The sequence below is a fragment of the Hyla sarda genome, chromosome 8 (assembly GCF_029499605.1).
Source record: "Hyla sarda isolate aHylSar1 chromosome 8, aHylSar1.hap1, whole genome shotgun sequence".
Taxonomy (NCBI): Eukaryota; Metazoa; Chordata; class Amphibia; order Anura; family Hylidae; genus Hyla; species Hyla sarda.
Window position 1 is genome coordinate 232,215,516 of NC_079196.1, and position 22,839 is coordinate 232,238,354.

Sequence of the window (22,839 nt, forward strand, 5' to 3'; positions counted from 1 at the left end):
TCTTTTTGGTGGGGGGTTCTCTTTTAAAATGGACGGTTTTGTTTTTTGGTCTCAAATTGTGTGCTGCCAAAGCAATCTGAACAAATTCTAGCTGTACTGAACTTTTTTTTTTCTTTTTTTTTTGTGACCAACAATATAAGAGGACAATACTAGGAGACAATACTATACAATAAGACAATACTATACATCAAGACAATACTATACATCAAGACAATACTATACAACAAGACAATACTATACATCAAGACAATACTATACAACAAGACAATACTATACAACAAGACAATACTATACATCAAGACAATACATCAAGACAATACTAAACAACAAGACAATACTATACAACAAGACAATACTATACAACAAGACAATACTAGGAGACAATACTATACATCAAGACAATACTAGGAGACAATACTATACATCAAGACAATACTAGGAGACAATACTATACAACAAGACAATACTGTACATCTAGACAATACTAGGAGACAATACTATACAACAACAAGACAATACTAGGAGACAATACTATACAACAACAAGACAATACTAGGAGACAATACTATACAACAAGACAATACTAGGAGACAATACTATACAACAGCAAGACAATACTAGGAGACAATACTATACAACAACAAGACAATACTAGGAGACAATACTATACAACAACAAGACAATACTAGGAGACAATACTATACAACAGCAAGACAATACTAGGAGGCAATACTATACAACAAGACAATACTATACAACAAGACAATACTAGGAGACAATACTATACAACAACAAGAAAATACTAGGAGACAATACTATACAACAAGAAAATACTAGGAGACAATACTATACAACAAGAAAATACTAGGAGACAATACTATACAACAACAAGACAATACTAGGAGACAATACTATACAGCAACAAGACAATACTATACAACAAGACAATACTAGGAGACAATACTATACAACAACAAGACAATACTAGGAGACAATACTATACAACAACAAGACAATAATAGTAGACAATACTATACAACAACAAGACAATTCTAGGATACAATACTATACAACAACAAGACAATACTAGGAGACAAAACTATACAACAACAAGACAATACTAGGAGACAATACTATACAACAAGACAATACTAGGAGACAATACTATACAACAAGACAATACTAGGAGACAATACTATACAACAAGAAAATACTAGGAGACAATACTATACAACAAGACAATACTAGGAGACAATACTATACAACAACAAGACAATACTAGGAGACAATACTATACAACAAGACAATACTATACAACAAGACAATACTAGGAGACAATACTATACAACAAGAAAATACTAGAAGACAATACTATACAACAACAAGACAATACTAGGAGACAATACTATACAACAAGAAAATACTAGGAGACAATACTATACAACAACAAGACAATACTAGGAGACAATACTATACAGCAACAAGACAATACTAGGAGACAATACTATACAACAAGAAAATACTAGGAGACAATACTATACAACAACAAGACAATACTAGGAGGCAATACTATACAACAAGACAATACTATACAACAAGACAATACTAGGAGACAATACTATACAACAACAAGAAAATACTAGGAGACAATACTATACAACAAGAAAATACTAGGAGACAATACTATACAACAAGAAAATACTAGGAGACAATACTATACAACAACAAGACAATACTAGGAGACAATACTATACAGCAACAAGACAATACTATACAACAAGACAATACTAGGAGACAATACTATACAACAACAAGACAATACTAGGAGACAATACTATACAACAACAAGACAATAATAGTAGACAATACTATACAACAACAAGACAATTCTAGGAGACAATACTATACAACAACAAGACAATACTAGGAGACAATACTATACAACAACAAGACAATACTAGGAGACAATACTATACAACAAGACAATACTAGGAGACAATACTATACAACAAGACAATACTAGGAGACAATACTATACAACAAGACAATACTAGGAGACAATACTATACAACAACAAGACAATACTAGGAGACAATACTATACAACAAGACAATACTATACAACAAGACAATACTAGGAGACAATACTATACAACAAGAAAATACTAGAAGACAATACTATACAACAACAAGACAATACTAGGAGACAATACTATACAACAAGAAAATACTAGGAGACAATACTATACAACAACAAGACAATACTAGGAGACAATACTATACAGCAACAAGACAATACTAGGAGACAATACTATACAACAAGAAAATACTAGGAGACAATACTATACAACAACAAGACAATACTAGGAGACAATACTATACAACAAGACAATACTATACAACAAGACAATACTAGGAGACAATACTATACAACAACAAGACAATACTAGGAGACAATACTATACAACAACAAGACAATACTAGGAGACAATACTATACAACAACAAGACAATACTAGGAGACAATACTATACAACAACAAGACAATAATAGTAGACAATACTATACAGCAACAAGACAATAATAGGAGACAATGTTATACAACAAGACAATACTAGGAGACAATACTATACAACAACAAGACAATACTAGGAGACAATACTATACAACAACAAGACAATACTAGGAGACAATGCTATACAACAACAAGACAATACTAGGAGACAATGCTATACAACAAGACAATACTAGGAGACAATACTATACAGCAACAAGACAATACTGTACAACAAGACAATACTAGGAGACAATACTATACAACAACAAGACAATAATAGGAGACAATACTATACAACAACAAGACAATACTAGGAGACAATGTTATACAACAAGACAATACTAGGAGACAATACTATACAACAACAAGACAATACTAGGAGACAATACTATACAACAACAAGACAATACTAGGAGACAATGCTATACAACAACAAGACAATACTAGGAGACAATAATAAACAACAAAAAAATACTAGGGGCCAATATTATACAACAAGTCAATACTATACAACAAGACAATACTGTACAACACGACAATACTAGGAGACAATACTATACAACAAGACAATACCATACATCAAGACAATACTATACAACAAGACAATACTAGGAGACAATACTAAACAATAAAAAAATACATGGAGCAAATAGTATACAACAAGTCAAACAAATCAGTACAATTATTTTCTTTTTATTATATCATTTTATTTTTCCACAGGTGATAATAAACAAGACAATACTATACAACAAGACAATACTATACATCAAGACAATACTATACAACAAGACAATACTATACATCAAGACAATACATCAAGACAATACTAAACAACAAGACAATACTATACATCAAGACAATACTATACAACAAGACAATACTATACAACAAGACAATACTAGGAGACAATACTATACATCAAGACAATACTAGGAGACAATACTATACATCAAGACAATACTAGGAGACAATACTATACAACAAGACAATACTGTACATCTAGACAATACTAGGAGACAATACTATACAACAACAAGACAATACTAGGAGACAATACTATACAACAACAAGACAATACTAGGAGACAATACTATACAACAAGACAATACTAGGAGACAATACTATACAACAGCAAGACAATACTAGGAGACAATACTATACAACAACAAGACAATACTAGGAGACAATACTATACAACAGCAAGACAATACTAGGAGGCAATACTATACAACAAGACAATACTATACAACAAGACAATACTAGGAGACAATACTATACAACAACAAGAAAATACTAGGAGACAATACTATACAACAAGAAAATACTAGGAGACAATACTATACAACAAGAAAATACTAGGAGACAATACTATACAACAACAAGACAATACTAGGAGACAATACTATACAGCAACAAGACAATACTATACAACAAGACAATACTAGGAGACAATACTATACAACAACAAGACAATACTAGGAGACAATACTATACAACAACAAGACAATACTAGGAGACAATACTATACAACAACAAGACAATACTAGGAGACAATACTATACAACAACAAGACAATACTAGGAGACAATACTATACAACAACAAGACAATACTAGGAGACAATACTATACAACAAGACAATACTAGGAGACAATACTATACAACAAGACAATACTAGGAGACAATACTATACAACAAGAAAATACTAGGAGACAATACTATACAACAAGACAATACTAGGAGACAATACTATACAACAACAAGACAATACTAGGAGACAATACTATACAACAAGACAATACTATACAACAAGACAATACTAGGAGACAATACTATACAACAAGAAAATACTAGAAGACAATACTATACAACAACAAGACAATACTAGGAGACAATACTATACAACAAGAAAATACTAGGAGACAATACTATACAACAACAAGACAATACTAGGAGACAATACTATACAGCAACAAGACAATACTAGGAGACAATACTATACAACAAGAAAATACTAGGAGACAATACTATACAACAACAAGACAATACTAGGAGACAATACTATACAACAAGACAATACTATACAACAAGACAATACTAGGAGACAATACTATACAACAACAAGACAATACTAGGAGACAATACTATACAACAACAAGACAATACTAGGAGACAATACTATACAACAACAAGACAATACTAGGAGACAATACTATACAACAACAAGACAATAATAGTAGACAATACTATACAGCAACAAGACAATAATAGGAGACAATGTTATACAACAAGACAATACTAGGAGACAATACTATACAACAACAAGACAATACTAGGAGACAATACTATACAACAACAAGACAATACTAGGAGACAATGCTATACAACAACAAGTTAATACTAGGAGACAATGCTATACAACAAGACAATACTAGGAGACAATACTATACAGCAACAAGACAATACTGTACAACAAGACAATACTAGGAGACAATACTATACAACAACAAGACAATAATAGGAGACAATACTATACAACAACAAGACAATACTAGGAGACAATGTTATACAACAAGACAATACTAGGAGACAATACTATACAACAACAAGACAATACTAGGAGACAATACTATACAACAACAAGACAATACTAGGAGACAATGCTATACAACAACAAGACAATACTAGGAGACAATGCTATACAACAAGACAATACTAGGAGACAATACTATACAGCAACAAGACAATACTGTACAACAAGACAATACTAGGAGACAATGCTATACAACAACAAGACAATACTAGGAGACAATAATAAACAACAAAAAAATACTAGGGGCCAATATTATACAACAAGTCAATACTATACAACAAGACAATACTGTACAACACGACAATACTAGGAGACAATACTATACAACAAGACAATACCATACATCAAGACAATACTATACAACAAGACAATACTAGGAGACAATACTAAACAATAAAAAAATACATGGAGCAAATAGTATACAACAAGTCAAACAAATCAGTACAATTATTTTCTTTTTATTATATCATTTTATTTTTCCACAGGTGATAAGAAAAGGACCTTCCATGTAAGTACCAACCCCCAGACCGCACATACATCACACAATAACACACAGTAACACACAATAACACACAATAACACACAGTAACACACAGTAACACACAGTAACACACAATAACACACAGTAACACACAATAACACACAATAACACTCAGTAACACACAGTAACACACAGTAACACATAGTAACACACAATAACACACAATAACACACAATAACACACAGTAACACACAATAACACTCAGTAACACTCAGTAACACTCAGTAACACACAGTAACACATAGTAACACACAATAGCATACAGTTACACACAATAACACACAGTAACACACAATAATACTCAGTAACACACAATAGCATACAGAACACACAATAGCATACAGTTACACACAATAACACAGAGTAACACACAATAACACACAGTAACACAGTAACACACAATAGCATACAGTGACACACAATAGCATACAGTAACACAATAACACACAGTAACACACAATTACACAAAGTAACACACAATAGCATACAGTAACACACAATAGCATACAGTTACACACAATAACACACAGTAACACATAATAACATACAGAACACACAATAGCATACAGTTACACACAATAACACACAGTAACACACAGTCCCTTATATTCACCACTGGGTCTGATGATCACTGATGGGGCAGATACCTTGTGTTATATTGTATATGTGTGGTAACACGCCACCATCTGTACACACATATACACATACAGTATTTAAACATAAACAGTGAATATAAAAAGTCTACACACCCTGTTATTATAATGTCAGGTTATAAAGAATGAGACAAAGAAAAATCTGGTAAGAACAACCGATTGAACAATTCAACTGCAACAAACTAAAATATTTGAGGGGAAAATAAAAACACCCCCCATAACCTGGTTGCGTAAGTCTGCACACCATTTGATTTTATGTAATGCCTCTCTGTGGGGATGGTGTTCTCTGGGTGATGTGCAGTGTTGTTTCTTTTGGAATTATGGCCAAAAAGTCCCCCTTGGTTTCATCAGACCATAACACATTTTCCCACGTCCTTTTGGGGGACTTGATGTTTGTTTTTGTAGACTTCATTCGAGCTCGGATGTTTTTCTTTGTAAGAAGAGGCTTCTGTCCTGTCACCCCACCCCATAGCCAATTGACACAGCCAGTACTTGCCAGAAATTACTGCAGTTTCTCTATGTTGCAGTAAAGCCTCTTGGAAAGCTCACTGAACAGTTTTATTTTTATCTTTTCATGAGATTTGGAGGGATGTGATGTTCTTGTTTATGTCTCTGTTCTGACATATATTCTCCACTCTATGATGGCGTCCTCACTGTGTCCCATGTTGTCTCTGATCTCAGGAAATTATTTAGTTAGAAATAGAGTTGTAGATTTGCTAAACTATTCAAGGGGGTCAGTAATGCTCCCAGCAAAATAATATCAATCATATGTACCAAATAACATAAATAGTACAGTGGGGAGGTGCTTTAAAACAAAACTTTTACTAAAGTCCTTAAAAGCCACCAATCACACACACAGTGCTCACGTGCTAACCCAAACGTAGAAAATATAGGGTTAAAACTAGACACATGGATGAGATACATGAATCGTGGAAGCATATACTGTTTAAATTCGGGTAGACTGATAATATTTTTCGACAATTCATGTATCTCATCCATGTATCTAGTTTTAACCCTATATTTTCCACGTTTGGGTTAGCACGTGAGCACTGTGTGTGTGATTGGTGGCTTTTAAGGACTTTAGTAAAAGTTATGCTTTAAAGCACCTCCCCACTGTACTATTTATGTTATTTGGTACATATGATTGATATTATTTTGTTCTCTTCTCCTGAGCGATATAACAAGGAGATCCCTCTGTGCTCCGAGATGTAACTAAGCAAATGTCAGGACAATTCTACTAGAAGAGCTGAACTGTATGTGTGATTATTCACTGATGTCTGGTGTGTAGTGACTTCTATACAATATGACATTGAATGTGATTGGTTCGTTCTGAACACATCATCAGTTATAAAAGGGTGTGCAGACTTATGCACCCTGGTTATGGGGGGGGGGGGATTTTTTCTTCTCAAAGATTTTAGTTTGTTATTATAATTTTATAATTGAATTGTTCAGGTTATAGGTCACATTAAAGGGGGGAGGGGATGTTCTGACAGGATTGATCTTTGTCTTCCTCCTTAGAACCTGACGTTTCGGTGGGGTGTGTAGACTTTTGTATCCACTGTACATCTATTGTCACATCTGGAGGTTTTCTTATTGTCTTTTATAACTTTATTACAGGATATTGAGAGATCATCATCCAGAGACTTGTTACCCTCACCCCGGAGGAGAGGGCGACCTGTAAGTTCTCATGGTCTGCTCTAGGGGCCCCAGAACCTCAAGTCCTGCTGGCAGGGACATCATAAGTGTAGTTAGGGGCACCTGCCAAATTAAAGATAATGGCTGTGGCCCGCTCTCTCCCTTCCCTCTCGGCCCTTCCGCCTCCAGCATGCTTTCTCTTCTCTGCCAGAGGAACAGGGAAGGAGCACAATGCTCTGTGAGGACCCCCAGAGCTTGCATATACTGTGTGTGTATTATGTGTATAGGGGTGTATGAATACTGTAAAGAATTGGTATTAAAAGTTATAAGACTGTGAATATTATAAGTTATAATGCTTCAGTGCTGTAAGGCAGTATTATAATGCCCCCCCCCCCCCCAGCACTGGAGCATTATAGGAGAAGAACCTCCCCCTGCCCTGAACCCTTCATAATCTATACATCATTTTAAATTATATCTACTCCTTCCCTGTATTGGTGGGTTATAAGTTATAATAGTGGGGTGGGGTTAGGCGGCCCAATTTGGATGTTTGATATGGGGCTCGGTGAATTCTAGTCCTGCCACTCTTCACACATGATACATATCAGACATTTGATTCAGGGCTGAAGTATTTTTATGCTCAGCAAATTTATCAGAATTCTGCAGACAAAGTTCCTTAGGGAGGAGAAGCCTCTGGCCGGTCAGGGGCCATAAGGTCTTCTGGGTCCCAGTAATCTTCAGAGATACCGGGGAGCAGGAACGTCAGGACAAAACTGAAGAGTCCTGGTATCTATGTGAAGTCCTGTGGACCAGGTCTGGAGTCAGTACAAACTGGACAAGCCCTTTAAGTGTGGAGAATCCACTTCTCTGATGCTGGGCAGGGGGGTAGGAAGCCTAAAACTTTCCTTGCACGTCCAGCCGTGTGAGTCCATAAAAGCCGTAGACTCCAGACCCTTAGTTGAGTTTGAGGGGTTCGAGTTGGTAGAGAGACAGCTGCATTTTACCTAAGACAAGACGTGCTGTCAGGATAACAAAGTGGTACCATTAAATTGAAAACTGTAACAACCCTTGTCTCTAGTCCTGGTTCAGTCAGCGACTTATGACAGGGACTTTTCACCTTGATGCACCAAATTAGATGCGTGGAGTAGTTACTGTAGTAGAGGATGGGGTAGTGACTGTAGTAGAGGGTGAGGCAGTGACTGTAGTAGAGGATGGGGCAGTGACTGTAGTAGAGGATGGGGCAGTGACTGTAGTAGAGGATGGGGCAGTGACTGTAGTAGAGGGTGGGGCAGTGACTGTAATAGAGGGTGGGGCAGTGACTGTCATAGACGGTGGAGTTGTGACTGTAGTAGAGGGTAGGGCAGTGATTGTGGTAGATGGTGGAGTAGTGACTGTAGTAGAGGGTGGGGCAGTGATTATAGTAGAGGGTGGGGCAGTGACTGTAGTAGAGGGTGGGGTAGTGATTGTGGTAGATGGTGGAGTAGTGACTGTAGTAGAGGGTGGGGCAGTGATTATAGTAGAGGGTGGGGCAGTGACTGTAGTAGAGGGTGGGTTAGTGACTGTAGTAGAGGGTGGGGTAGTGACTGTGATAGAGGGTGGGGTAGTGACTGTAGTAGAGGGTGGGTCAGTGATTATAGTAGAGGGTGGGGCAGTGACTGTAGTAGAGGGTGGGGTAGTGATTGTAGTAGAGGGTGGGGTAGTGACTGTAGTAGAGGGTGGGGTAGTAACTGTAGTAGAGGGTGGGGCAGTGACTGTAATAGAGTGTGGAGTAGTGACTGTAGTAGAGGGTGGAGTAGTGACTGTAGTAGAGGGTGGAGTAGTGACTGTAGTAGAGGGTGGAGTAGTGACTGTAGTAGAGGGTGGGGCAGTGACTGTAGTAGAGGGTGGGGCAGTGACTGTAATAGAGGGTGGGGCAGTGACTGTAATAGAGGGTGGAGTTGTGACTGTAGTAGAGGGTGGGGCAGTGATTGTGGTAGATGGTGGAGTAGTGACTGTAGTAGAGGGTGGGGCAGTGATTATAGTAGAGGGTGGGGCAGTGACTGTAGTAGAGGGTGGAGTAGTGACTGTAGTAGAGGGTGAGGTAGTGATTGTGGTAGATGGTGGGGTAGTGATTGTGGTAGATGGTGGAGTAGTGACTGTAGTAGAGGGTGGGGCAGTGATTATAGTAGAGGGTGGGGCAGTGACTGTAGTAGAGCGTGGGGAAGTGATTGTAGTAGAGGGTGGGGTAGTGACTGTAGTAGAGGGTGAGGTAGTAACTGTAGTAGAGAGTAGGGCAGTGACTGTAATAGAGGGTGGAGTGGTGACTGTAGTAAAGGGTGGGGTAGTGATTGTGGTAGAGGGACTGTAGTAGAGGGTGGGCTAGTGACTGTAGTAGAGGGTGGAGTGGTGACTGTAGTAGAGGGTGGGGTAGTGATTGTGGTAGATGGTGGAGCAGTGACTGTAGAAGAGGGTGGGGTAGTGACTGTAGAAGAGGGTGGGGTAGTGACTGTAGTAGAGGGTGGAGTATGACTGTAGTAGAGGGAGGGGCAGGACTGTGGTAGAGGTTGGAGTAGTGACTGTGGTGGATGTTGAGGTAGTGACTGTAGAAGAGGGTGGGGTAGTGACTGTAGTAGATGGTGGGGTAGTGAATGTGGTAGATGGTGGAGCAGTGACTGTAGAAGAAGGTGGGGCAGTGACTGTAGTGGAGGGTGGGGTAGTGACTGTAGTAAAGGGTGGGTTAGTGAATGTGGTAGAGGATGGGGTAGTGACTGTGGTAGAGGGTGGGGTAGTGACTGTGGTAGAGGATGGGGTAGTGACTGTGGTAGAGGATGGGGTAGTGACTGTGGTAGAGGATGGGGTAGTGACTGTGGTAGAGGATGGGGTAGTGACTGTAGTAGAGGGAGGGGGAGGACTGTGGTAGAGGTTGGAGTAGTGACTGTGGTGGAGGTTGGAGTAGTGACTGTGGTGGAGGTTGGGGTAGTGACTGTAGTAAAGGGTTGGGAAGTGACTGTGGTAGAGGGTGGAGTAGTGACTGTAGTAAAGGGTGGGTCAGGGACTGTGGTAGAGGATGGGGTAGTGACTGTAGTAGAGGGAGGGACAGGACTGTGGTAGAGGTTGGAGTAGTGACTGTGGTGGAGGTTGGAGTAATGACTGTGGTGGAGGTTGGGGTAGTGACTGTAGTAGAGGTTGAGGTAGTGACTGTAGTAGAGGGTGAGGCAGTGACCATGGTAGAGGGTGGGGTAGTGACTGTGGTGGAGGGTGGAGTAGTGACTGTAGTAAAGGGTTGGGGAGTGACTGTGGTGGATGTTGGGGTAGTGATAGTAGTAAAGGGTGGGTCAGTGACTGTGGTAGAGGATGGGGTAGTGACCATGGTAGAGGGTGAGGTAGTGACTGTAGTAGAGGGTGAAGCAGTGACTGTAGTAGAGGGTGGGGTAGTGACTGTAGTAGAGGGTGGGGTAGTGACTGTAGTAGAGGGTGGGGAAGTGACTGTAGTAGAGGGTGGGGTAGTGACTGTGATAGAGGGTGAGGTAGTGACCATGGTAGAGGGTGGGGTAGTGACTGTGATAGAGGGTGAAGCAGTGAGTGTGGTAGAGGATGGGGTAGTGACTGTAGTAGAGGGTGGAGTAGTGACTGTAGTAGAGGGTGGGGTAGTGACTGTGGTGAAGGGTGAAGCAGTGAGTGTGGTAGAGGATGGGGTAGTGACTGTAGTAGAGGGTGGGGTAGTGACTGTGGTAGAGGATGGGGTAGTGACTGTAGTGGAGGATGGGGTAGTGACTGTAGTAGAGGGTGGAGTAGTGACTGTAGTAGAGGATGGGGTAGTGACTGTAGTAAAGGGTGGGGTAGTGACTGTAGTAGAGGGTGGGGTAGTGACTGTAGTAAAGGGTGAGGTAGTGACTGTAGTAGAGGATGGGGTAGTGACTGTGATAGAGGGTGAAGCAGTGAGTGTGGTAGAGGATGGGGTAGTGACTGTAGTAGAGGATGGGGTAGTGACTGTAGTAGAGGGTGAGGTAGTGACTGTAGTAGAGGATGGGGTAGTGACTGTAGTAAAGGGTGAGGTAGTGACTGTAGTAGAGGGTGGGGTAGTGACTGTTGTAGAGGATGGGGTAGTGACTGTAGTAGAGGGTGGAGTAGTGACTGTAGTAGAGGGTGGAGTAGTGACTGTAGTAGAGGGTGGGGTAGTGACTGTAGTAAAGGATGGGGTAGTGACTGTAGTAGAGGGTGGAGTAGTGACTGTGGTAGAGGGTGGGGTAGTGACTGTGGTAGAGGATGGGGTAGTGACTGTAGTAGAGGATGGGGTAGTGACTGTAGTAGAGGATGGGGTAGTGACTGTAGTAGAGGATGGGGTAGTGACTGTAGTAGAGGGTGGGGTAGTGACTGTAGTAGAGGGTGGGGTAGTGACTGTAGTAGAGGGTGGGGTAGTGACTGTAGTAGAGGGTGGGGTAGTGACTGTAGTAGAGGATGGGATAGTGACTGTAGTAGAGGATGGGATAGTGACTGTAGTAGAGGATGGGGTAGTGACTGTAGTAGAGGATGGGGCAGTGACTGTAGTAGAGGATGGGGTAGTGACTGTAGTAGAGGGTGGGGTAGTGACTGTAGTAGAGGATGGGGTAGTGACTGTAGTAGAGGATGGGGTAGTGACTGTAGTAGAGGGTGGAGTAGTGACTGTAGTAGAGGGTGGGGTAGTGACTGTAGTAGAGGGTGGAGTAGTGATTGTAGTAGAGGGTGGGGTAGTGACTGTAGTAGAGGATGGGGTAGTGACTGTAGTAGAGGGTGAAGCAGTGAGTGTGGTAGAGGGTGGAATAGTGACTGTAGTAGAGGGTGAAGCAGTGAGTGTGGTAGAGGATGAGGTAGTGACTGTAGTAGAGGATGGAGTAGTGACTGTAGTAGAGGATGAGGTAGTGACTGTAGTAGAGGGTGGAGTAGTGACTGTAGTAGAGGATGAGGTAGTGACTGTAGTAGAGGATGGGGGTAGTGACTGTAGTAGAGGGTGAGGTAGTGACTGTAGTAGAGGATGGGGTAGTGACTGTAGTAGAGGATGAGGTAGTGACTGTAGTAGAGGATGGGGTAGTGACTGTAGTAGAGGATGGGGTAGTGACTGTAGTAGAGGGTGAGGTAGTGACTGTAGTAGAGGATGGGGTAGTGACTGAAGTAGAGGATGGGGTAGTGACTGTAGTAGAGGATGGGGTAGTGACTGTAGTAGAGGGTGGGGTAGTGACTGTAGTAGAGGGTGGGGAAGTGACTGTAGTAGAGGGTGAAGCAGTGAGTGTGGTAGAGGATGGGGTAGTGACTGTAGTAGAGGGTGGAGTAGTGACTGTAGTAGAGGGTGGAGTAGTGACTGTAGTAGAGGGTGGAGTAGTGACTGTAGTAGAGGGTGGAGTAGTGACTGTAGTAGAGGATGGGGTAGTGACTGTAGTAGAGGGTGGGGTAGTGACTGTAGTAGAGGATGGGGTAGTGACTGTAGTAGAGGGTGGGGAAGTGACTGTAGTAGAGGGTGGAGTAGTGACTGTAGTAGAGGGTGGAGTAGTGACTGTAGTAGAGGGTGGAGTAGTGACTGTAGTAGAGGGTGGAGTAGTGACTGTAGTAGAGGATGAGGTAGTGACTGTAGTAGAGGATGGGGGTAGTGACTGTAGTAGAGGGTGAGGTAGTGACTGTAGTAGAGGATGGGGTAGTGACTGTAGTAGAGGATGAGGTAGTGACTGTAGTAGAGGATGGGGTAGTGACTGTAGTAGAGGATGGGGTAGTGACTGTAGTAGAGGGTGAGGTAGTGACTGTAGTAGAGGATGGGGTAGTGACTGAAGTAGAGGATGGGGTAGTGACTGTAGTAGAGGATGGGGTAGTGACTGTAGTAGAGGGTGGGGTAGTGACTGTAGTAGAGGGTGGGGAAGTGACTGTAGTAGAGGGTGAAGCAGTGAGTGTGGTAGAGGATGGGGTAGTGACTGTAGTAGAGGGTGGAGTAGTGACTGTAGTAGAGGGTGGAGTAGTGACTGTAGTAGAGGGTGGAGTAGTGACTGTAGTAGAGGGTGGGGTAGTGACTGTAGTAGAGGATGGGGTAGTGACTGTAGTAGAGGGTGGGGTAGTGACTGTAGTAGAGGATGGGGTAGTGACTGTAGTAGAGGGTGGGGAAGTGACTGTAGTAGAGGGTGGAGTAGTGACTGTAGTAGAGGGTGGAGTAGTGACTGTAGTAGAGGGTGGAGTAGTGACTGTAGTAGAGGGTGGAGTAGTGACTGTAGTAGAGGGTGGGGTAGTGACTGTAGTAGAGGGTGAAGCAGTGAGTGTGGTAGATGATGGGGTAGTGACTGTAGTAGAGGATGGGGTAGTGACTGTAGTAGAGGGTGGAGTAGTGACTGTAGTAGAGGGTGGAGTAGTGACTGTAGTAGAGGGTGGGGTAGTGACTGTAGTAGAGGGTGGAGTAGTGACTGTAGTAGATGGTGGAGTAGTGACTGTAGTAGAGGGTGGAGTAGTGACTGTAGTAGAGGTTGGAGTAGTGACTGTAGTAGAGGATGGGGTAGTGACTGTAGTAGAGGATGGGGTAGTGACTGTAGTAGAGGATGGGACAGTGACTGTAGTAGAGGATGGAGTAGTGACTGTAGTAGAGGATGGGGCAGTGTCTGTAGTAGAGGGTGGGGTAGTGACTGTAGTAGAGGATGGGGTAGTGACTGTAGTAGAGGATAGGGTAGTGACTGTAGTAGAGGGTGGGGTAGTGACTGTAGTAGAGGATGGGGTAGTGACTGTAGTAGAGGGTGGGTTAGTGACTGTAGTAGAGGATGGGGTAGTGACTGTAGTAGAGGATGGGGTAGTGACTGTAGTAGAGGATGGGGTAGTGACTGTAGTAGAGGATGGGGTAGTGACTGTAGTAGAGGATGGGGTAGTGACTGTAGTAGAGGATGGGGTAGTGACTGTAGTAGAGGGTGGAGTAGTGACTGTAGTAGAGGGTGGGGTAGTGACTGTAGTAGAGGATGGGGTAGTGACTGTAGTAGAGGGTGGAGTAGTGACTGTAGTAGAGGGTGGAGTAGTGACTGTAGTAGAGGGTGAAGCAGTGAGTGTGGTAGAGGATGGGGCAGTGACTGTAGTAGAGGATGGGGTAGTGACTGTAGTAGAGGGTGGAGTAGTGACTGTAGTAGAGGGTGGAGTAGTGACTGTAGTAGAGGGTGAAGCAGTGAGTGTGGTAGAGGATGGGGTAGTGACTGTAGTAGAGGGTGGAGTAGTGACTGTAGTAGAGGGTGGAGTAGTGACTGTAGTAGAGGGTGGAGTAGTGACTGTAGTAGAGGGTGGGGTAGTGACTGTAGTAGAGGGTGAAGCAGTGAGTGTGGTAGATGATGGGGTAGTGACTGTAGTAGAGGATGGGGTAGTGACTGTAGTAGAGGGTGGAGTAGTGACTGTAGTAGAGGGTGGAGTAGTGACTGTAGTAGAGGGTGGGGTAGTGACTGTAGTAGAGGGTGGGGTAGTGACTGTAGTAGAGGATGGGGTAGTGACTGTAGTAGAGGATGGGACAGTGACTGTAGTAGAGGATACAGTAGTGACTGTAGTAGAGGATGGGGCAGTGACTGTAGTAGAGGGTGGGGTAGTGACTGTAGTAGAGGATGGGGCAGTGACTGTAGTAGAGGATAGGGTAGTGACTGTAGTAGAGGGTGGGGTAGTGACTGTAGTAGAGGGTGGGGTAGTGACTGTAGTAGAGGATGGGGTAGTGACTGTAGTAGAGGGTGGGTTAGTGACTGTAGTAGAGGATGGGGTAGTGACTGTAGTAGAGGATAGGGTAGTGACTGTAGTAGAGGATGGGGTAGTGACTGTAGTAAAGGGTGGGGTAGTGACTGTAGTAGAGGGTGGGGTAGTGACTGTGATAGAGGGTGAAGCAGTGAGTGTGGTAGAGGATGGGGTAGTGACTGTAGTAAAGGGTGGGTAGTGACTGTAGTAGAGGGTGGAGTAGTGACTGTAGTAGAGGGTGGAGTAGTGACTGTAGTAGAGGGTGGGGTAGTGACTGTAGTAGAGGGTGAAGCAGTGAGTGTGGTAGATGATGGGGTAGTGACTGTAGTAGAGGATGGGGTAGTGACTGTAGTAGAGGGTGGAGTAGTGACTGTAGTAGAGGGTGGAGTAGTGACTGTAGTAGAGGGTGGGGTAGTGACTGTAGTAGAGGGTGGGGTAGTGACTGTAGTAGAGGATGGGGTAGTGACTGTAGTAGAGGATGGGACAGTGACTGTAGTAGAGGATACAGTAGTGACTGTAGTAGAGGATGGGGCAGTGACTGTAGTAGAGGGTGGGGTAGTGACTGTAGTAGAGGATGGGGCAGTGACTGTAGTAGAGGATAGGGTAGTGACTGTAGTAGAGGGTGGGGTAGTGACTGTAGTAGAGGATGGGGTAGTGACTGTAGTAGAGGGTGGGTTAGTGACTGTAGTAGAGGATGGGGTAGTGACTGTAGTAGAGGATAGGGTAGTGACTGTAGTAGAGGATGGGGTAGTGACTGTAGTAAAGGGTGGGGTAGTGACTGTAGTAGAGGGTGGGGTAGTGACTGTGATAGAGGGTGAAGCAGTGAGTGTGGTAGAGGATGGGGTAGTGACTGTAGTAAAGGGTGGGTAGTGACTGTAGTAGAGGATGGGGTAGTGACCGTGATAGAGGGTGAAGCAGTGAGTGTGGTAGAGGATGGGGTAGTGACTGTAGTAGAGGATGGGGTAGTGACTGTAGTAGAGGGTGAGGTAGTGACTGTAGTAGAGGATGGGGTAGTGACTGTAGTAAAGGGTGAGGTAGTGACTGTAGTAGAGGGTGGGGTAGTGACTGTTGTAGAGGATGGGGTAGTGACTGTAGTAGAGGGTGGGGTAGTGACTGTAGTAGAGGGTGGAGTAGTGACTGTAGTAGAGGGTGGGGTAGTGACTGTAGTAGAGGATGGGGTAGTGACTGTAGTAGAGGGTGGAGTAGTGACTGTGGTAGAGGGTGGAGTAGTGACTGTGGTAGAGGATGGGGTAGTGACTGTGGTAGAGGATGGGGTAGTGACTGTAGTAGAGGATGGGGTAGTGACTGTAGTAGAGGATGGGGTAGTGACTGTAGTAGAGGATGGGGTAGTGACTGTAGTAGAGGGTGGGGTAGTGACTGTAGTAGAGGGTGGGGTAGTGACTGTAGTAGAGGATGGGGCAGTGACTGTAGTAGAGGATGGGGTAGTGACTGTAGTAGAGGATGGGGTAGTGACTGTAGTAGAGGATGGGGTAGTGACTGTAGTAGAGGATGGGGTAGTGACTGTAGTAGAGGGTGGAGTAGTGACTGTAGTAGAGGGTGGGGTAGTGACTGTAGTAGAGGGTGGAGTAGTGATTGTAGTAGAGGGTGGGGTAGTGACTGTAGTAGAGGATGGGGTAGTGACTGTAGTAGAGGGTGAAGCAGTGAGTGTGGTAGAGGGTGGAGTAGTGACTGTAGTAGAGGGTGAAGCAGTGAGTGTGGTAGAGGATGGGGTAGTGACTGTAGTAGAGGGTGGAGTAGTGACTGTAGTAGAGGATGAGGTAGTGACTGTAGTAGAGGATGGAGTAGTGACTGTAGTAGAGGATGAGGTAGTGACTGTAGTAGAGGGTGGAGTAATGACTGTAGTAGAGGATGAGGTAGTGACTGTAGTAGAGGATGGGGGTAGTGACTGTAGTAGAGGGTGAGGTAGTGACTGTAGTAGAGGATGGGGTAGTGACTGTAGTAGAGGATGAGGTAATGACTGTAGTAGAGGATGGGGTAGTGACTGTAGTAGAGGGTGGAGTAGTGACTGTAGTAGAGGATGAGGTAGTGACTGTAGTAGAGGATGGGGTAGTGACTGTAGTAGAGGATGGGGTAGTGACTGTAGTAGAGGGTGGGGTAGTGACTGTAGTAGAGGGTGAGGTAGTGACTGTAGTAGAGGATGGGGTAGTGACTGTAGTAGAGGGTGGGGTAGTGACTGTAGTAGAGGGTGGGGAAGTGACTGTAGTAGAGGGTGAAGCAGTGAGTGTGGTAGAGGATGGGGTAGTGACTGTAGTAGAGGGTGGAGTAGTGACTGTAGTAGAGGGTGGAGTAGTGACTGTAGTAGAGGGTGGGGTAGTGACTGTAGTAGAGGATGGGGTAGTGACTGTAGTAGAGGGTGGGGTAGTGACTGTAGTAGAGGGTGGGGTAGTTACTGTAGTAGAGGATGGGGTAGTGACTGTAGTAGAGGGTGGGGAAGTGACTGTAGTAGAGAGTGAAGCAGTGAGTGTGGTAGAGGATGGGGTAGTGACTGTAGTAGAGGGTGGAGTAGTGACTGTAGTAGAGGGTGGAGTAGTGACTGTAGTAGAGGGTGGAGTAGTGACTGTAGTAGAGGGTGGGGTAGTGACTGTAGTAGAGGGTGAAGCAGTGAGTGTGGTAGATGATGGGGTAGTGACTGTAGTAGAGGATGGGGTAGTGACTGTAGTAGAGGGTGAGGTAGTGACTGTAGTAGAGGATGGGGTAGTGACTGTAGTAGAGGGTGGGTTAGTGACTGTAGTAGAGGATGGGGTAGTGACTGTAGTAGAGGATGGAGTAGTGACTGTAGTAGAGGATGGGGTAGTGACTGTAGTAGAGGATGGGGTAGTGACTGTAGTAGAGGTTGGAGTAGTGACTGTAGTAGAGGATGGGGTAGTGACTGTAGTAGAGGATGGGGTAGTGACTGTAGTAGAGGATGGGACAGTGACTGTAGTAGAGGATGGAGTAGTGACTGTAGTAGAGGATGGGGCAGTGACTGTAGTAGAGGGTGGGGTAGTGACTGTAGTAGAGGATGGGGTAGTGACTGTAGTAGAGGATAGGGTAGTGACTGTAGTAGAGGGTGGGGTAGTGACTGTAGTAGAGGATGGGGTAGTGACTGTAGTAGAGGGTGGGTTAGTGACTGTAGTAGAGGATGGGGTAGTGACTGTAGTAGAGGATGGGGTAGTGACTGTAGTAGAGGATGGGGTAGTGACTGTAGTAGAGGATGGGGTAGTGACTGTAGTAGAGGATGGGGTAGTGACTGTAGTAGAGGATGGGGTAGTGACTGTAGTAGAGGGTGGAGTAGTGACTGTAGTAGAGGGTGGGGTAGTGACTGTAGTAGAGGATGGGGTAGTGACTGTAGTAGAGGGTGGAATAGTGACTGTAGTAGAGGGTGGAGTAGTGACTGTAGTAGAGGGTGAAGCAGTGAGTGTGGTAGAGGATGGGGTAGTGACTGTAGTAGAGGGTGGAGTAGTGACTGTAGTAGAGGGTGGAGTAGTGACTGTAGTAGAGGGTGGAGTAGTGACTGTAGTAGAGGGTGGGGTAGTGACTGTAGTAGAGGGTGAAGCAGTGAGTGTGGTAGATGATGGGGTAGTGACTGTAGTAGAGGATGGGGTAGTGACTGTAGTAGAGGATGGGGTAGTGACTGTAGTAGAGGGTGAGGTAGTGACTGTAGTAGAGGATGGGGTAGTGACTGTAGTAAAGGGTGAGGTAGTGACTGTAGTAGAGGGTGGGGTAGTGACTGTTGTAGAGGATGGGGTAGTGACTGTAGTAGAGGGTGGGGTAGTGACTGTAGTAGAGGGTGGAGTAGTGACTGTAGTAGAGGGTGGGGTAGTGACTGTAGTAGAGGATGGGGTAGTGACTGTAGTAGAGGGTGGAGTAGTGACTGTGGTAGAGGGTGGAGTAGTGACTGTGGTAGAGGATGGGGTAGTGACTGTAGTAGAGGATGGGGTAGTGACTGTAGTAGAGGATGGGTAGTGACTGTAGTAGAGGATGGGGTAGTGACTGTAGTAGAGGATGGGGTAGTGACTGTAGTAGAGGGTGGGGTAGTGACTGTAGTAGAGGGTGGGGTAGTGACTGTAGTAGAGGATGGGGTAGTGACTGTAGTAGAGGATGGGGTAGTGACTGTAGTAGAGGATGGGGTAGTGACTGTAGTAGAGGAAGGGGTAGTGACTGTAGTAGAGGATGGGGTAGTGACTGTAGTAGAGGGTGGAGTAGTGACTGTAGTAGAGGGTGGGGTAGTGACTGTAGTAGAGGGTGGAGTAGTGATTGTAGTAGAGGGTGGGGTAGTGACTGTAGTAGAGGATGGGGTAGTGACTGTAGTAGAGGGTGGGTTAGTGACTGTAGTAGAGGATGGGGTAGTGACTGTAGTAGAGGATAGGGTAGTGACTGTAGTAGAGGATAGGGTAGTGACTGTAGTAGAGGATGGGGTAGTGACTGTAGTAAAGGGTGGGGTAGTGACTGTAGTAGAGGGTGGGGTAGTGACCGTGATAGAGGGTGAAGCAGTGAGTGTGGTAGAGGATGGGGTAGTGACTGTAGTAGAGGATGGGGTAGTGACTGTAGTAGAGGGTGAGGTAGTGACTGTAGTAGAGGATGGGGTAGTGACTGTAGTAAAGGGTGAGGTAGTGACTGTAGTAGAGGGTGGGGTAGTGACTGTTGTAGAGGATGGGGTAGTGACTGTAGTAGAGGGTGGGGTAGTGACTGTAGTAGAGGGTGGAGTAGTGACTGTAGTAGAGGGTGGGGTAGTGACTGTAGTAGAGGATGGGGTAGTGACTGTAGTAGAGGGTGGAGTAGTGACTGTAGTAGAGGGTGGAGTAGTGACTGTGGTAGAGGATGGGGTAGTGACTAGTGTTGAGCGGCATAGGCCATATTCGAATTCGCGAATATTCGCGAATATATGGACGAATATTCGTCATATATTCGCGAATATTCGCATATTCGTCATATTCTCGTTTATTTTCGCGTATGCGAATATTTCGCGCATGCGAAAATTACCATATGTGAATATTGGCATATACAAAATCAACACGCGCGTAAATTCGCATATGCGAAAATTAGCATATGCTAATTTTCGCATATGCGCATTTTTTGTATATGCGAATTTTCGCACGTCAGTCTCACACAGTAGTATTACAGCCTTCTTTACACCACACAAGCTGGAAGCAGAGAGGGATGATCACTGTGATGTGTACTGTGAAGAAAAAAAAAAAAAAAAAAAACGAATATTCGTAATTACGAATATATAGCGCTATATTCGCGAAATTCGCGAATTCGCGAATATGCGATATTCGCGAATAATATTCGAATTGCGAATATTCGCGAGCAACACTAGTAGTGACTGTAGTAGAGGATGGGGTAGTGACTGTAGTAGAGGATGGGTAGTGACTGTAGTAGAGGATGGGGTAGTGACTGTAGTAGAGGATGGGGTAGTGACTGTAGTAGAGGGTGGGGTAGTGACTGTAGTAGAGGGTGGGGTAGTGACTGTAGTAGAGGATGGGGTAGTGACTGTAGTAGAGGATGGGGTAGTGACTGTAGTAGAGGATGGGGTAGTGACTGTAGTAGAGGAAGGGGTAGTGACTGTAGTAGAGGATGGGGTAGTGACTGTAGTAGAGGGTGGAGTAGTGACTGTAGTAGAGGGTGGGGTAGTGACTGTAGTAGAGGGTGGAGTAGTGATTGTAGTAGAGGGTGGGGTAGTGACTGTAGTAGAGGATGGGGTAGTGACTGTAGTAGAGGGTGAAGCAGTGAGTGTGGTAGAGGGTGGAGTAGTGACTGTAGTAGAGGGTGAAGCAGTGAGTGTGGTAGAGGATGGGGTAGTGACTGTAGTAGAGGGTGGAGTAGTTACTGTAGTAGAGGATGAGGTAGTGACTGTAGTAGAGGATGGAGTAGTGACTGTAGTAGAGGATGAGGTAGTGACTGTAGTAGAGGGTGGAGTAATGACTGTAGTAGAGGATGAGGTAGTGACTGTAGTAGAGGATGGGGGTAGTGACTGTAGTAGAGGGTGAGGTAGTGACTGTAGTAGAGGATGGGGTAGTGACTGTAGTAGAGGATGAGGTAATGACTGTAGTAGAGGATGGGGTAGTGACTGTAGTAGAGGGTGGAGTAGTGACTGTAGTAGAGGATGAGGTAGTGACTGTAGTAGAGGATGGGGTAGTGACTGTAGTAGAGGATGGGGTAGTGACTGTAGTAGAGGGTGGGGTAGTGACTGTAGTAGAGGGTGAGGTAGTGACTGTAGTAGAGGATGGGGTAGTGACTGTAGTAGAGGGTGGGGTAGTGACTGTAGTAGAGGGTGGGGAAGTGACTGTAGTAGAGGGTGAAGCAGTGAGTGTGGTAGAGGATGGGGTAGTGACTGTAGTAGAGGGTGGAGTAGTGACTGTAGTAGAGGGTGGAGTAGTGACTGTAGTAGAGGGTGGGGTAGTGACTGTAGTAGAGGATGGGGTAGTGACTGTAGTAGAGGGTGGGGTAGTGACTGTAGTAGAGGGTGGGGTAGTTACTGTAGTAGAGGATGGGGTAGTGACTGTAGTAGAGGGTGGGGAAGTGACTGTAGTAGAGAGTGAAGCAGTGAGTGTGGTAGAGGATGGGGTAGTGACTGTAGTAGAGGGTGGAGTAGTGACTGTAGTAGAGGGTGGAGTAGTGACTGTAGTAGAGGGTGGAGTAGTGACTGTAGTAGAGGGTGGGGTAGTGACTGTAGTAGAGGGTGAAGCAGTGAGTGTGGTAGATGATGGGGTAGTGACTGTAGTAGAGGATGGGGTAGTGACTGTAGTAGATGGTGGAGTAGTGACTGTAGTAGAGGGTGGGGTAGTGACTGTAGTAGAGGGTGGAGTAGTGACTGTAGTAGAGGATGGGGTAGTGACTGTAGTAGAGGATGGGACAGTGACTGTAGTAGAGGATGGAGTAGTGACTGTAGTAGAGGATGGGGCAGTGACTGTAGTAGAGGGTGGGGTAGTGACTGTAGTAGAGGATGGGGTAGTGACTGTAGTAGAGGATGGGGTAGTGACTGTAGTAGAGGGTGGGTTAGTGACTGTAGTAGAGGGTGGGGTAGTGACTGTAGTAGAGGATGGGGTAGTGACTGTAGTAGAGGATGGGGTAGTGACTGTAGTAGAGGATGGGGTAGTGACTGTAGTAGAGGATGGGGTAGTGACTGTAGTAGAGGGTGGAGTAGTGACTGTAGTAGAGGGTGGGGTAGTGACTGTAGTAGAGG

The 22,839-nt window shown here is 44.3% G+C and overlaps 1 protein-coding gene across 1 annotated transcript in view; it reads left to right on the forward strand.

Annotated features, from left to right (window-relative positions):
- LOC130284362 (uncharacterized) overlaps positions 1–22,839 on the forward strand; it is a 61,858-nt gene that overhangs the window by 34,460 nt on the left and 4,559 nt on the right. Inside the window, exons 4-5 of the mRNA XM_056534639.1 lie at positions 5,633–5,655; positions 7,959–8,018. Of these exons, the coding sequence (XP_056390614.1) occupies positions 5,633–5,655; positions 7,959–8,018 (83 nt within the window). The remainder of the gene's footprint in view (positions 1–5,632; positions 5,656–7,958; positions 8,019–22,839) is intronic.